At 37.1% G+C, this 15,506-nt stretch overlaps 2 protein-coding genes across 3 annotated transcripts; one reads left to right on the forward strand and one right to left on the reverse strand.

The window, feature by feature from the left end:
* On the forward strand, positions 1–4,464 carry LOC123865135. Its single transcript, XM_045905983.1, has 3 exons — positions 1–158; positions 3,713–3,848; positions 4,283–4,464. Exons 1-3 carry the CDS (start codon positions 147–149, stop codon positions 4,411–4,413), a joined length of 279 nt encoding a protein of 92 aa, XP_045761939.1. The 5' UTR covers positions 1–146; the 3' UTR covers positions 4,414–4,464.
* Positions 4,465–7,149: 2,685 nt separating this feature from the next.
* Positions 7,150–15,448, reverse strand: LOC123865132 (nucleolar protein 9). Of its 2 annotated transcripts, XM_045905980.1 has the most exons (9): positions 15,158–15,448; positions 14,167–14,752; positions 11,208–11,484; positions 11,074–11,168; positions 10,489–10,642; positions 9,741–9,869; positions 8,761–8,919; positions 8,084–8,239; positions 7,150–7,402 (listed from the first exon to the last, which is right to left on the reverse strand). In XM_045905980.1, the coding sequence occupies exons 1-9, from the start codon at positions 15,354–15,356 to the stop codon at positions 7,169–7,171; spliced, it is 1,989 nt and encodes a 662-aa protein (XP_045761936.1). In that variant the 5' UTR covers positions 15,357–15,448; the 3' UTR covers positions 7,150–7,168. The 2 variants fall into 2 exon arrangements, with proteins under 2 accessions (XP_045761936.1, XP_045761935.1); XM_045905979.1 differs by having other exon boundaries at positions 11,074–11,484.
* Positions 15,449–15,506: the final 58 nt, after the last annotated feature.

Here is a 15,506-nt window from a genome sequence, read left to right on the forward strand (position 1 = left end):
ATTAATGACCATGAGCAAGTGTGACTCGTTGGGCACCTCCGCAGCAAACGGGTTCAAAGTGGAACGGGCCGTTACAACGCCACATAAACCACACGTCTCGCGTAAACTTCACACTCGCAGTTGTTATTTGGAGTGACACGGGCGAAATGAAAACTTTTGTGAGTAAACAAAAATATATTATTTATTTTGTTTCTATCCAAAAGAATTGTTTAATTTATTTAACTTAATTAAGAAAAAAAATTTAATTCAGTATATTGAAAACTTTCTATGTGAAAAACCTACTTGATTTTTTAACAAGCTAGATAAAAACAAATAAAATCGGTCTTTACTATCTACTTTAGTTTTTACTTAACGCCCGACCCAAAAAGAGGGGTGTTATAAGTTTGACGTGTGTATCTGCGTATCTGTGTATCTGTCTGTGGCATCGTAGCTCCTAAACTAATGAACCGATTTTAATTTAGTTTTTTTTGTTTGAAAGGTGGTTTGATCGAGAGTGTTCTTAGCTATAATCCAAGAAAATCGGTTCAGCCGTTTGAAAGTTATCAGCTCTTTTCTAGTCACTGTAACTTGTCGGGGGTGTTATAAATTTTTAAATTACACTTTAGCTTACTTAAAAGGTAAACAAGTAGCATCTCGCTGAAATGCGTAAAAAGTCGCATTGTACGTACCTCATACGACCTTCTTACCGCGAACTGAAAATATATGAGTAAAAAAACCAGCCAAGTCCGAGTCAGATTCGCGTACCGAGGGTTCCGTACTTATTCCGACATTTTGCATGATAAATCAAAAATTATTATGCCTAAAAATAAATTAAAATCTGTTTTAGAATGTACGGGTAAAGAAGCCCTTTCATATTATGATACCCCACTTCCACTTGGTATAGTTATCTTACTTTGAAAGTTGAAAATACTAATTATCATGAACACATTTTAATTTTTTTTTGTGAGGTAACCACTAATTCACGGTTTTTAGATTTTTTTCCTTTTCTTGCGCTGTAAAGCAACTTATCTGCCAAATTTCATGATTCTAGGTCAACGGGAAGTACCCTATAGGTTTTCTTGACAGACACGACAGACGGACAGCCGGGCGGAGACAGATATGTAGGTATTATAGTCCGAGACAGGTTGAGATGGCAATCAGGGTATAAGGCGGGGGACGTCCCGCACACCCGCACGTCACCCTGTGCGGGGCATTCCCTCCCCAATTGCCATTTCAAGGCATTTATTTCCACAATCTCTTAAATTGTAATTGATTTTTACCCCGAGTGGGTTTATTGTAATTTGTAGGTCATATCTACTCAATTTTTATCTCTCATTTATTTATTTTTCACATTTTATCCTATTTTTAAACAATAAAATAACAAAAACAACCGTCTCAAGAACCACTGCCTTCTGTATCTTACCCTTGATCCAACAGTTAAGCGCCAGTTTCTTAAGATGTTGGTCGAAACTGTTCGCAATAAGACCGTGGACTGATACAACTATCGGTACAATAATCGCTGAGTCAACACTCCACATGGCGGTAATCTCGTGGGCCAGGTCCAAGTATTTCGATACTTTTTCCTTTTCTGCTTTCACTAGATTTTATTATGTTTGTGTTGTGGGGTTTGGGCCACAGAATCGGGAATAATATCTTATTAGGATTTCTGTGGATTGGGCCAAAGTCTACGCAGGCAAGTGAGAATTGACAGACTTCACACACCCTTGAGAACATTATTGAGAACCCTCAACCATGCAGGTTTCCTGATACTTCATTTGTAATACTTGAAAATGATGTTACTTATTTACAGTATGAAACGATACATCCCGACCCCTTTGAATAGGAGGCCGACGCGACGTCCTAACCGCTAGGCCATCATCGCATTAATTTATTAAAGGCATTATAATATGCAAGATTTCCTGTTACGCCAAACTAACCTGACTAACATTGCGGAAGAAATAGCCAGCAATTACTAATTAAGAGCTTACTCAGTTTCTGACTAATCTATTATCTAACTGACCTGGGTCTATTCAGCTCATAAGTGCTCATAAACGTATAAGGTTAAAGTAGGTATAGAGTCATAGACCAACGACCTCTATGCAGATTACTGTGCTACTAAGACTACGTACTAGAGTCTAGACGGATGTTCGAACAAGCGGGCTGCAACTTTTTTAAGATGTAAATAAAACCGGTCAAGTGCGAGTCGGCCTCGCTCTTTTAGGGTTCCGTACATAATTATGAATATGATATTTTGGGTGTATGAAACCGTGAAAGAAAAACCCAAAAAATGTTCGTTTGTTTCAGTCACAGCTTACTAACTATTTTATAAATCGTTGTTTAAATCTAAATTTCATATTCCTAACTAGTTAGTGTTCCTAAGTTTTTGAGAAGAACCCCCGTAACAAAAATGGTCTAAAAATGACAACTTTAACAGCCCCCCATTTCTTTCTTGACATAAAAAAAAATATATATTCGTTCTCTACTCAATGAGCTCTAAATAATGAAACCCCATTTCGGCACCTTTTTCATGTATGAGAGCTCCCCTAAAAAATAATTTGATTGAATTTTTAATTCAATATTTAGTTTTGGGGCAATGTTCTACGCGAAATACCAAAATTTCAGGTTTGTCTAGGTTTCGTCTACGAGCCAGAGACCTGTGACCCGCGGGCATAGAGATGGACAGACAGACAGATAGACAGACAGACAGCAAAGTGACATTAATTATGCCCTGTAGGTACATTCTAGAAATTTAATATTCAAAACTCTTATCTTTTGGTCGATTAAAAATAGATTTCGTGATGAGTATTTATTTTTAATCGACCACTAACTACTTAGAGAGATTTCGATTCTCAATAGGCTCTATTAGAGCAATTAATATCTTTACGTATTAAGATAAAATATCTATTAAGTAGTATTTTTTATTATTACAAGTTAGCTCTTGACTGTGTTAGTACGTGATGACTTGAGTCAGTCTAACATGTAAGCGGGGTACTTCGAAGCCCCCCATAATCCTTATTAATTTCTACATGGCATCGCGCGTTCTAGTACACTAAATCACCTCACGGTACAGCTTTGCCGGAAGGATAGAGTAACTAGCCACGGCCGTAGCCTCCCACCAGACCATACCAGAGACAATTTAGAAATTATAAATTCTTAAATTACCCCTGCCAGAAATCGAACATAATTAACACCTTGCACTTATAAGACCGCTCACCACTGCACCAGGAAGGTCTTCATTAGGTATAATATATAGGTCTAGTATTAAGTACGATAGTGTGTGTAATAGCGGGGACAACGGGGCAAGTTTTTGAATAATTTTATTCGAATCCCATTGTCCCCGTTAACGGGGACACAGATAACGGGGACACAGATAGCGGGGACAACGGGACTACACGTTCGTTCGTGGGTCCAAAGAGTATGTAATCATTTGGTGGGTGCGTGACAGTCTAAACTCTCATCTTCAATAACAACAAACTAACGATGTTGGTCCTATCATATAGTAATTTTGAATGAAGCCAAATATTCGTCGCCCCTTCATTCAGCATCACCTACTCGACCTTCGTTAAGTTTGACCTGATAAGAGTTTTGACAGTAAATTAGGTAGGTATACTTCATTGCGTACCACGAAAATACAAAAGGACAGATTACAAAAAGAAATATTTACCAAAAAGGTGTTATTTAGTATAGTAATAATACAAAATAAAATATAGAATAGGTATGTTGAATCTTTCAGTTTGTATTCACCACTGTTTTCCTGGTGTCGGTGATGGTATCATCATCACCGGTTGACCACCGTCCAAGCATCCCGCCGCCGCCGTACTATCCTAAACCACCATCGCCGCTGGAAGGCGGCAGGCCTGATGTAAAAGGTTAGCTTTGAATAATAATGAATGAATGAATATACTTTTACTGTACACCACAAAATTAATACACTAAAAAACCCGGCCAAGTGCGAGTCAGACTCGCGCACCGAGGGTTCCGCACTCGGGTATTTTTTGCGACATTTTGCTCGATAAATCAAAAACTATTATTTATAAAAATAAATAAAAATCTGTTTTAGAATTTACAGGTAAAGTCTCTTACTTGAAAATTGGTACTACATACTAATTTTTGTTCATGAACACTTTTTTTGTGCTATTATTAAGACCTACCTACCTGCCAAATTTCATGATTCTAGATCAACGGGAAGTACTCTATAGGTTTTCTTGACAAACACGATAGATGGACAGACGGACAGACAGACAGGCAGACACAAAGTGGTCCTATAAGGGTTAATAACGCGGCACGTATTGTATAATTACAGGCTATCCCCATCAGAAGCCATTGTATCCCACTGTGAGGAAGGGAGAGTACGTGTGCGGCGACAAAATCTGCAAGCTGACCCCGGGAGTGGAGCCCCCGGGCTGCAACGGCATCTGCCAATACCCTCTCTAACCAACTGCAGTCAGGCTGCGTTCCGAACCGGTGTGGTGGTAGACTGGTAGCCTTAGTCTTTTTTTTTTTTTTTTTCTCTCTGGCTTTTACAATGATTAGCCAATGTCAAGTTTGCAGCTATTTGTAAAAAGTTAGCCAAACTATACAAGCATGGACCCCGTCTGTGCTGGCGCTCGCCGACACACGCACGGCACCCCCTTAGAGCGCTTTTCAGTCAGTTTTAACAAAAAAAACACTCCAAAAAGTCACAACACGCGCGCCAGCAAGCGCCACCACAGACGAAGTCCCTTAAAGTCTTTTGCACATACGATACGACACTAGGCAAGAAAAGATTAGAATGCGCGTGTCTGACCCGACATAGAAAAAAATATCTTGTAATATTCTGTATGATCTCATTTAACAACCAATAGACTGAATTTCTTATAAGACACAAGAAATTTTCTTATAATGTGCAAATGGCCTTAAGGCCTAAGCCTGCATAGACAAGGGACAGTACTCAGGCATGAATCTATAATAGGTAGGTACTAGGTATACTTGGAATGCTTACTCGTAACGTGATACCTACTTCAAGTATTAAATTCAATCGCTATCCCACTTCTACCCAGCGAAAGATTGCACCCCACTAGGGTCCGATCTCTCGCTCTAATTTGTTAATCAAAGTGGGATAGCGATAAGTAGGTTTTGCTTCAAGTAAGTACTTGTTAAAAGTGAAGTCTCTATTACTTCTACTCATTCATGGTCGAAATAGATCGCTTACAACTGCATTGAATAACGCACGCATCGGACTAAGGTTGAAATCTATAGACCGCACTTTGACTTTTAGACTTGAGACACTGTTAAAACGAGACAGCGGTATACAGCTGGCATAAATGTTTCGTTATAACCGTGTCTCAAGTCAAGATTTCAGCCTTAAAGTACCCCGTACTAAAGTCTCCCGAATAATATATATATAATAATAATAATATTGACCGTCTGATGGTCTGGACTATACCCGTTATTAGTATATTATCTATGGTCTGGACCGCACAAAAGTACAGGGGGATCTACCACTCGTTCGGAATGCCTAGATTCTAGGTAACCGAGTTTCAGGCTGGTATTTCTAGGCTCTAAACATGCCCCTAGATAACCAGCCGGAAACTGTGTTGATAAAAGCCTTTGTTTATTTATATAATTAATCCCACCTAAAATGAAAACATACCTAAAAAAAAATTTCTTTTTAGTTAGGTTGTAATTTTTTCCTTTGCTCAAATCGGTGCCATAGTTTTCTTAAGGTTATATATTTTTTGTAAAGGTGCATGGACCGACCTATTGAACCATGGCACCGATTTAGAGCAAAAATTTCAGATTTTGTAATAAAAATTATTCAATACATACTATTTATTGGCGTCACTCAGAAAAGCAGGTATTATTTAAATATTTTTATCGAATTATTGGAATGTTTCTCAAAACCAACACAAAAAACACCAGGTTCAATGTGTAGAGGTTATCCGAGAGTTTTAATCTAAACAAATTAATGCCAAAATAAATAATTTAATTAGAGCGTGATTGCTATCACAACATCTAATTATCCAGTTCACAATCCAAATACCGAAAATATGCGATATCGCTCCGAATCTCAGAAGGAGACTGAACTAAAACCTTCGAAACACCCGTATTTATGCAAGTTCAATCTTGTTGGCCTCCTAGCAACAGATTGTATGACATCGAATGAGCGAAATATCGATTTTATCAAACTACCTGCATTAGATAAATTAATAATTTTATATTATTTTTGACAACTCAAATCAATTTTTAAAAATAACCTTACAGTTCGGCCGTCCTGAATTTAACACGTCCTCGTGTTTCTAATCAATCATGTCATGTCAGTCGCGGGCTTCCTTGCCCTAAGTCAAATCCAAATCATGGGCTATCCTGCCCTCCGTCAAATCATTAAAACCTACCCTTGAACTGCCGAACTCTCAGTTTTAATATCCAGTCAACAATAAATCCTAACGACTAACTTCTCATTCGATGTATACAAAATCTGAACCACTTATTGCAAATTACTTTCCACTTCACAAAAGACTAAATTCTTAAAAAAAAACTAAAAAATTTAATCACCAAATCAAACTCAATTAAAATTTTAATCAAATGTGGGTTGTTTAAAAAAAGATACCAAAGCAAAATTAAGGCAACGTGAGACACGTCCCGCTTCTGAATTATTGGCGTCACTCAGAAAAGCAGGTATTATTTAAATATTTTTATCGAATTATTGGAATGTTTCTCAAAACCAACACAAAAAACACCAGGTTCAATGTGTAGAGGTTATCCGAGAGTTTTAATCTAAACAAATTAATGCCAAAATAAATAATTTAATTAGAGCGTGATTGCTATCACAACATCTAATTATCCAGTTCACAATCCAAATACCGAAAATATGCGATATCGCTCCGAATCTCAGAAGGAGACTGAACTAAAACCTTCGAAACACCCGTATTTATGCAAGTTCAATCTTGTTGGCCTCCTAGCAACAGATTGTATGACATCGAATGAGCGAAATATCGATTTTATCAAACTACCTGCATTAGATAAATTAATAATTTTATATTATTTTTGACAACTCAAATCAATTTTTAAAAATAACCTTACATATTTAAAGTAAAATAATGCGTTAATTACCGCAATACAATCTACATACAATTTCAATTTCTTAATTACGAGTATACGGTATTTCAAAACTATCAAATAAACCACAGATACAACAAAAAATAATGTTTTATTCGTCTTTTTTCGTACCCCTATTATTTTCCCACGTTTTCTGCGAAGTTTTAAACGTGGCCACATCGAGTTTGGCAGCTATGAGGCGGCCATAGTTGGTGCTGTTCAACAGATTACTCTTGTCGGAGATTTCGGACATAATCTTGATCTTCTGTTCCATAGATGCTGCTTCAAAGATTTGCTCAAACGCGCGGGAACCGTGTTGGGATAGTGCCAGTGTTTGGTAAAAACCCTGTAAGGTAGATAAAAGAAAACTTAAAAAATTAAAAAAAACATACATTTGTATATTGGATAACTTTGAAGCAAACCGAGTTCACGTCAAAAGCGCTTAATCTCGGTGTCTATTGACACTGGAAAAGATGAAATGGACTCCGACACGCAGTTGGGATCTACATCATCAACCGACAGACGTCCACTGCTGGATACACAGGGACTTATTGTAAGTCAAAGTCAAATATTTTATTCAAAGTAAGTACAATTGTACAACTTTTTGGACTTTTATTTTAATTTAACCCCTTACAACGTGGGGTCATTCAAGGGGCGGACCAACAAATTTCTGAAAGGCCGGCAACGCATCGGCGGTACCTCTGGTCCTGCAAATGTTCATGGGCGGCGGCAATCACTTAACATCAGTTGACCTGCCTACTTTTTTGCTTGCTATTTTACTATATTAAAAAAAAACTTCCCCACGCCACAGTTTTGTGCCGCCCCTCATTCCAGGGGCTCAATGCGACTCCACCTTTGGGACCTTTGGACCCCACCGTCTATCGGTTTTTGGAACCATGTGCTTTGCCCATTGCCGCTTCAGCTTCCCCACCCGCTGGCCTATGTCGGTTACTGGTTCTCCTATGGATCTCCTCATTACTGTTTTGATCACGTAGAGTTGACGCGAGTAAATAGCAGATACAAATACCTTTAGTTTCCATATAAGTTTGTCCCTGGCTTTGGCTCCGACAAACTGTCCTTTACAAAAGGCATCCGCGACGTGGCTTCCCTTCGTGTCACACAAGATGTACACCAGCTCTTCAGGAGGCAGCTCCAGAAGACACGAAACTACTTTGGCTGGACGCTGGAATAAAAAAAAAAGAGAATATAAGAACATAAAAATTAAAAAAAAACCTTGTTAAGAATAAAATAGCACAAGCAATTTATTCATTTTTTAAGTAATGCTTTAAACTTTAAAGCATATGTGCTACTTTCTGTACACAAAAACATAGTGAACTGTAAGTATGTATTAGATTAGATTAAGGACAGTTATTTAGTTAGTTAGTTAAGACTATAAATTAGATTTAGAAATTAATCACAAGTAGATTTGTACGTGTCGCCCTTTCTCTATAACTGCACCTCACCCCGAGAAAGGCCAGGTGAATGAATTTTGCTTGAGGTTCGAGATTTGCCCTAAAATAGAGATTTCTCAAGAGCCATAACTTTTGAAACAAATATAAGTTTACTGTATTAACTGTTTTAAGGCATAGATAATGGTGAGATAAATCGTTATATGGCTTAGTTATAGATCTAGAATAACAAAGAATATAATAATAGGCGTTGTCTGGAGAAGCGCGTAAGAAGTGTACCCTTAACAGCAATTACCTGGAAGTCCAGCATAGTCTGCAGTATGACGGAGCCATGAATGTGTATGAAGTACTCCTTCTTGGTATCATTGTCTCGTAGGGGCGCCATTTTTAGACACTGCACTGCAAAATGCTTCTGGTTGTCTGGTTCCGAACAGTTGAGCGCTTTTTCCAAATTCTGGGAATTTAAAACTTTTAAATTGATCTCTAGGGTTTTAAACAGTTAAGATATTACTTACTTTAACGGTGAAAGAAAACATCGTGAGAAACCTGCACGCCTGAGAGTTGTTTTTAATGTTCTCAAAGGTATGTGAAGTCTGCTAATCTTGACGGCCTCCCAGACGCAGTGGTAAGAGCTGTGGTGTTATTAGTGGGTGGCCTCGGGTTCGATTCCCGGCAGGGGTTTGGAGCTTTATAATTTCTAAATCTCTGGTCTGGTGAAGTGGGAGGCTTCGGCCGTGGCTAGTTACCACCCTACAAGCAAAGCCGTGCCACCAAGCAATTTAGCATTCCAGTACGATGCCGTGTAGAAACCAAAGAATACTCCTTTGGTTTCTACACGGCATGCATTTCATGAAAACTGCCACACCCCCCTTCCAGGTTAGCTCGCTTCCATGTTAGACTTCATCATCACTACTACCAGGTGAGATTGCAGTCAAGGGCTAACTTGTATCTGAATAATAAAAAAAAATCTGGACTGGGTCACCATGACAGACTTAGCCTAAACACTTCTCATTCTGTTCTCAGTTCTCGTTCATTCACCCATACTCAGTACTAGGCCGGTTTATCATGAGATGATGCCATCCATGTAGATTCAGATTTTTAAAAATCCTACATCCATCTTTGGGGTGCAAACTATTTCTGCACTTTTTGTCAAAATCGGTTAAGCGAATGGACATTGAATAGACATACATAGAATAGGAAATGGACATTTATGATATTTATGGAATTATCTATGTCATACTTTGTGCCTACTCGCTAACATTGGCTTCAACTTACCTGTAAGAACTGCATCTGCTTGGTTTTGATCCGCAGACACGCCTTGGCGATGGCCACCAATACGCCAGTGTTGCCGCACGCCAGTATTGCGTCATACTTTGTGGCCAACTCGTCAAACATTGGCTCAAACTGAAATCCAAAATCGTACTTTATTTACTACAAGCTGATGCCAATGACTTCGTTCGCGTGGATATAGGTTTTAGGGAACTCTTTCATTTTCACAGAGGACAGAGGCACAAACATACACACATACAAAACTTTCGTATTAGTTTGATGTGATAGAACAGCAAAGGATAACACATCGAAGACGCGGTTCTAACAATTGCCATTCGTAAACAGGGGCTTGTGTCACGTTTGTTAAATACGTCAACCGATTCGTGAAGGTCTGCACCCATACGTGGTAGGAATTCGACGGACATGTATGAAGCGATTTGCTTCTTCGTTTCTAATTCGACCCACTAGGATATGGAACACCCTTCCAGCATCAATTTTCCCCTTCAATTTTAATATGGGTCAAGAGTGAATCTTCTAAGCAAGTGTACTTCATCTTGGATTGCATCATCACTTGCGAGCAGGTCTAAATGAAACCAAACGATAGTTTATAAATAAAGTATAGGCACCTGTAAGTCAAAAGTGAACAGGCATCTTCTAGTAAAACACGCTCCATCTTAGGCTGCATCATCACTTGCCAGCAGGTCTGATTGCAGCCAAGTGCTAATCTATAAATTAAAAAAAAAACAACACAGACCTCTTCCTTAATATGGCAGTTGTCCATGAGTCTTTGCACTGTAAAGTTGAGCATCTTCATACAGGAGAGACGTCCGAGGCGGTGGATGAAACAGCGCGCGTATATCTGAGTGTACGTCTTCTTCTTTGACACAAACAGAGCCGCTTCTAGTAACCTGAATTATTGGAAAAAAAATCGGTCAAGTGCGAGTTGGACTTGGGTACCAGAAAGACTTTCTGTGACAGAAACAGACATGTAACTTAAATAAATGAATCACACTAATGTTATAAAGGCGAAAGTTTGTGTGTTACTTTTTCACGCAAAAACTGCTGGACAGATTTGGCTGAAATTTAGAATGGAGATAGGTACCCTGGATTAACACATAGGCTACTTTTTATCTCGGAAAATTAAAGAGCTCTTACGGGATTTATAAAAATCTACATCCACGAGAACGAAGTCGCGGGCATCAGCTAGTTTCGAATGTAGGGATCACTTTTGGGAGGCAAAGTAGGTAGGCATTTTTTTAACAAACAGTAAAAACAAAGCAAAATAATAAGAGCTCCTGCGGGTGTACTGACACTATGTCAATAAACAGACTATACTAACCTAACCGCAGATTCATTCTCAAAAACAGGAGGCAAGCTTCCAGAAGTTTCAACTTTCTTCTCTTCATTCAATTCCTTAATATGAATTTTAGCCTTCTTCTCTTCATTCAATTCTTTAATATGAATTTTAGATATCTTCTCATCATTCCCTACTGAGTCCCAATCTTCAGGTGCAGTTTCAACTTTCTTCTCTTCCTTCAATTCCTCAGAGTCAATATCCATTGTATCCTTCTTCTCATCATCACCAGTGGAAACCCAATCTTCAGGCGCAAAACTTTCATTTAATAACTTCTTTATTAAACTTTTAGTTAAGTTCTTGTCTGTGTTTTTAACTGCATATAACAATACTTGAAGTAATGCAGAAGTTATGTTCTTGTATGGTAAGTCTTTGAACTGGGGCCACGCTGACAATCTAAAATAAGATAATATGTAACAAGTTATGTATTAAAATAATGTTGTACTGTTGGCATTTATAAAAGTAGGAATAAGCTGTTTGACTTGTATGCAGAAAAGCAATATAATTTTACTCCAGCCTTTGTTCAATATGTAAGAAATTATTCAAAATTATTTAGAAATGTTTGCATACAAGCTAAGTCAATTCACATAAAACGAAAAATTATTAATTCAGATAATAAAATAAAAGCAGCTTGGGAAATCATCACAGATGAAACTGGGAAACATAAAATGGAAAATAATAATAAATTGGAACTTAAAATTAACAATCACATTACTGACTCTGACATAGAAATTGCAAAGACATTTGAGGACTTTTTCCGAAACATCCCAGTTACCACTACTAGTTCCCTTAACTCGTCGCCAACAGAAGCCTATAATCTTCTTAGGGGCAATGTTTCTGAGTGCAGTGTACTATTTAAGTTTGAACAAATTACCCCACATGATATTATTAAGGTATTCAAATCTTTACAGTACAAAAAAACAGGAGACTTATGGGGGATATCAGTAAAAGTAATCAGCAATATTATTGATATTGTTGCTCCATATCTTGCTCTAATTTTTAATAAGTCCGTAGAGTCAGGATCCTTTCCAGATCTTATGAAATACAGTAAATTGATTCCTCTTTTCAAATCGGGCAGTAAAAGTGACCCAAATAATTACAGGCCAATTTCGATTTTGCCGACTTTTAGCAAGATATTTGAAAAAATTATGCTCAACCAACTGCTCTTGCACTTTAACTTGAATAAATTACTTCACTCGGAGCAGTATGGTTTTACTAAAGGACGATCAACAATCGATGCGGGCGCAATGCTTTTAAAGCATATATTCGATGCGTGGGAGAACTCACAGAATGCCGTTGGAATTTTCTGTGATTTGTCTAAAGCATTCGACTGCGTTGAGCACGAGACTCTCTTAGCTAAATTGAGCTATTATGGAGTCAAAGACACTGCGCTTAGTCTTATTGCGTCTTATCTCAGTGATCGTATACAAACAGTATGTGTAAATGATGTGAAGTCATCCGGATCAGCCTCATTAATGGGTGTTCCTCAAGGCTCTATCCTAGGTCCCTTCATGTTCTTGGTATATATAAACGATCTACCATATTTTGTCCAAAATACTTGCGATATTGTACTATTTGCTGATGATACGTCTTTGATTTTTAAATTAGATAGAAATGAGAATAATTATGACGATGTAAATAGAGCCATATCGCAGGTCACTCACTGGTTTACTGTTAACAATTTGCTTTTAAATGCAAAGAAAACCAAGTGTGTCGAATTCGCACTGCCCAATACCAAGACGACAAATAACATAAAATTAATGATAAATAATGATATGTTGAAAGTAGAGGAGACCACCGTGTTCCTGGGGATAACTTTAGATGCAAAGCTTCAATGGAACGCCCATATATCAACACTTGCTGGCAAACTCAGCTCTGCTGCTTACGCTGTTAGAAAGATTCGACAGATAACTGACGTGGAAACTGCAAAAATTGTATATTTTGCCTATTTTCACAGTATTATGTCTTACGGAATCTTGCTATGGGGTAAAGCGGCAGATATTGGAAAAATTTTCGTTTTACAAAAAAGGGCAATACGCGCAATTTATAATTTAAAACCGCGCGATTCCCTACGAGAGAAATTTAAGGAAATAGGTATTCTTACAGTAGCTTCTCAATACATTTACAATAATATAATTTTTGTACGACAAAACATCCTCAGCTACAAAAAAATCGGTGATTTCCATGACAGGCCAACTAGAAATCGTAATAAGCTCGCAACTCCTACGCTCCGCCTCAGAAAAGTGGGAAAGTCATTTGTGGGAATGAGTGTAATATTTTATAATAAAATTCCACAGTCAATATTAGACTTGCCTTTACCAAAGTTTAAAAAATCCATTAAAAGTATGCTCCTGGCAAAAGCATATTACACAATCGAAGATTATGTAAATGATAAAAAAGCATGGATTTGACTCGCTCCAGCAATGCGCGGGTCTGCAATTGCTTGTATAGTATAGAATATTATTGTAAATTGCACAATTGAAAAGAGCAACCGCCGAGTTTCTTGCTGGTTCTTCTCGGTAGGAACGGCATTCCGAACCAGTGGTAAATTATTTGACGATTCAAAAGCACTTGTAAAAGTTTATTTGAATAAAAATCTATTCTATTCTATTCTATTCTAATGCTACATTATATTACTTTCATATATTTATTAATTAATATAAAAAAATTATATATTATCCTCTTCCTCTTTGTGATATTATAAAGATTCCCATCTTATATAAAAAATGCCATATTTGTGCCAAGATAAAAATAGTCATTTACAAAATCGGACAGAGAATTTTACTTTTACAGAAAATTCCTCATACTTTATTCTGTTCAAAAAATAAAGTATGTAGCTAAGTGCATGGTAAAACTTATTTTATTTGGATAATGTTAAAGTATAAATTGCTAAAATGACAAAATATAAACCCCCAACAAAAAATATCTAATTGAGGAATTTCTTAATAAAAAGATTGCATTGAAATTTTTTGTCATCTACTCATATACTGGTAAGTGCATCTTGTAATTGAAGGTTTTCATATTTATGCTTTCATTGATATTATAATCCTAATTTAAATGAAATAAAAGATAAGTTACCTGTTGGCAAACTCCTTAACGATTTCCTTATATTCATCAGGCACAACTCTGTATTTCATTTCAGTGGAATGAGGAGGTATACTCGGATTACCCTCTTTTGCCTGTTTAAACATATTCTGCTTTGGTTTTTCCCCAGGCAGCAACACAATACCGCTCAAACACTTCAATGCACTACGTAAGATATGATTTGCGTATCGATCCCACACAAAATCTTCCAAATTATTCAACACATACTTGCTTATTTTTAATGTAAATTCATGGCATGCTGTAATATGTTCATCTGTGTATTTTGATTTGGTTTTTTTACGCTTTTTCTTTGGCCCTTCGTCGTCTAATTGATCAAGGATTTGTAAATACTCAGTTGCTCTGTCACAAGACACTCGTAACAAAGTCTCTATTATATGACTTGTGAAATTGTCAGAGCATAGACGACGTAGTTCTGGTGATAGGACTTCTATAAAGCGTTCTAGGTCTTCTGGTGTGGCATATGGGAGGAGTAACTCTATGAGACGGCATCCTAACTGGTTGCCGACTATGTTTAACTCTTCACCTTTTGTTCTTTCTAACACATTGTTGACTAGGGCTTCTGTAAAGATAGTTAATGTTAGTGGAGACTTAGTACACAGAATAAAAAGATTGCATCCTGTCAAAACTCAAATCTAGTCTATTTTCTAATAGTTGATAAAGAAACGAGTGGCAGGACTGGCAGGGAACTTTTGTGGAAGGTGACAATTTTAAGACTTCCTATGGTAATCAATAATGAATGTATTGAATGGTGAAAAATAAAAATTGAGACAGTCTTGTAAATCAGTTTAGTTAGCAAACCTAGATGAATAGCAAGAGTTTGCTAAAGCAAACAATAATGTAATCTGTAATGTAATTTATGAAGCAAAAAAAAATACTAAAGAGGTTAGAAGTTTGTTTACATTTAAAAACATATATTTGACGAAGATTTAGAGATAAAAGATGTAAAATGTAAAGTCATACATACGCCGCTCGTCTGGATCCTCAACTCCTTGCTTGATAGATTCCAGAATTTGTACAAAATAATCATACAAATCCTGTGGTATTTGAGTACCGCGTCCCATTTGACCTTTTTTCGCATATTTCTTAGCATTTTTCAAAAAGTTTTTACGCTTCTTTTTTTGCCTTTTGTGTGGCGGATTGTTATCATTGGATTCTTCACCCATTATTGTTCAAAAATCACAAAATTTTAACAAAAAACAACACAAAACAGGTGATTATAGTAAAGTTGGAGGTTATTTTGTCTTGTCAATGTCAAGTCACAAGTTTTTTTTTCTCTCTCTCGTCTGGCTTTACAAAGATTAGCCAATGTCAAG

This window comes from Maniola jurtina, chromosome 5 (assembly GCF_905333055.1).
Source record: "Maniola jurtina chromosome 5, ilManJurt1.1, whole genome shotgun sequence".
NCBI lineage: Eukaryota > Metazoa > Arthropoda > Insecta > Lepidoptera > Nymphalidae > Maniola > Maniola jurtina.

Bases quoted from the DNA above. Each gene is read 5' to 3' on its own strand.
- LOC123865135 (XM_045905983.1), top strand. The intron at 3,849-4,282 runs GTTAGCTTTGAA...GTATAATTACAG, and splicing joins CGGCAGGCCTGATGTAAAAG to GCTATCCCCATCAGAAGCCA.
- LOC123865132 (XM_045905979.1), bottom strand. From the start codon at position 15,356: ATGGGTGAAGAATCCAATGATAACAATCCGCCACACAAAAGGCAAAAA. The intron at 14,753-15,157 runs GTATGTATGACT...CTATCTTTACAG, and splicing joins TGAGGATCCAGACGAGCGGC to AAGCCCTAGTCAACAATGTG. The intron at 9,870-10,488 runs GTCTGTGTTGTT...TTTGGATTTCAG, and splicing joins ACTGCCATATTAAGGAAGAG to TTTGAGCCAATGTTTGACGA.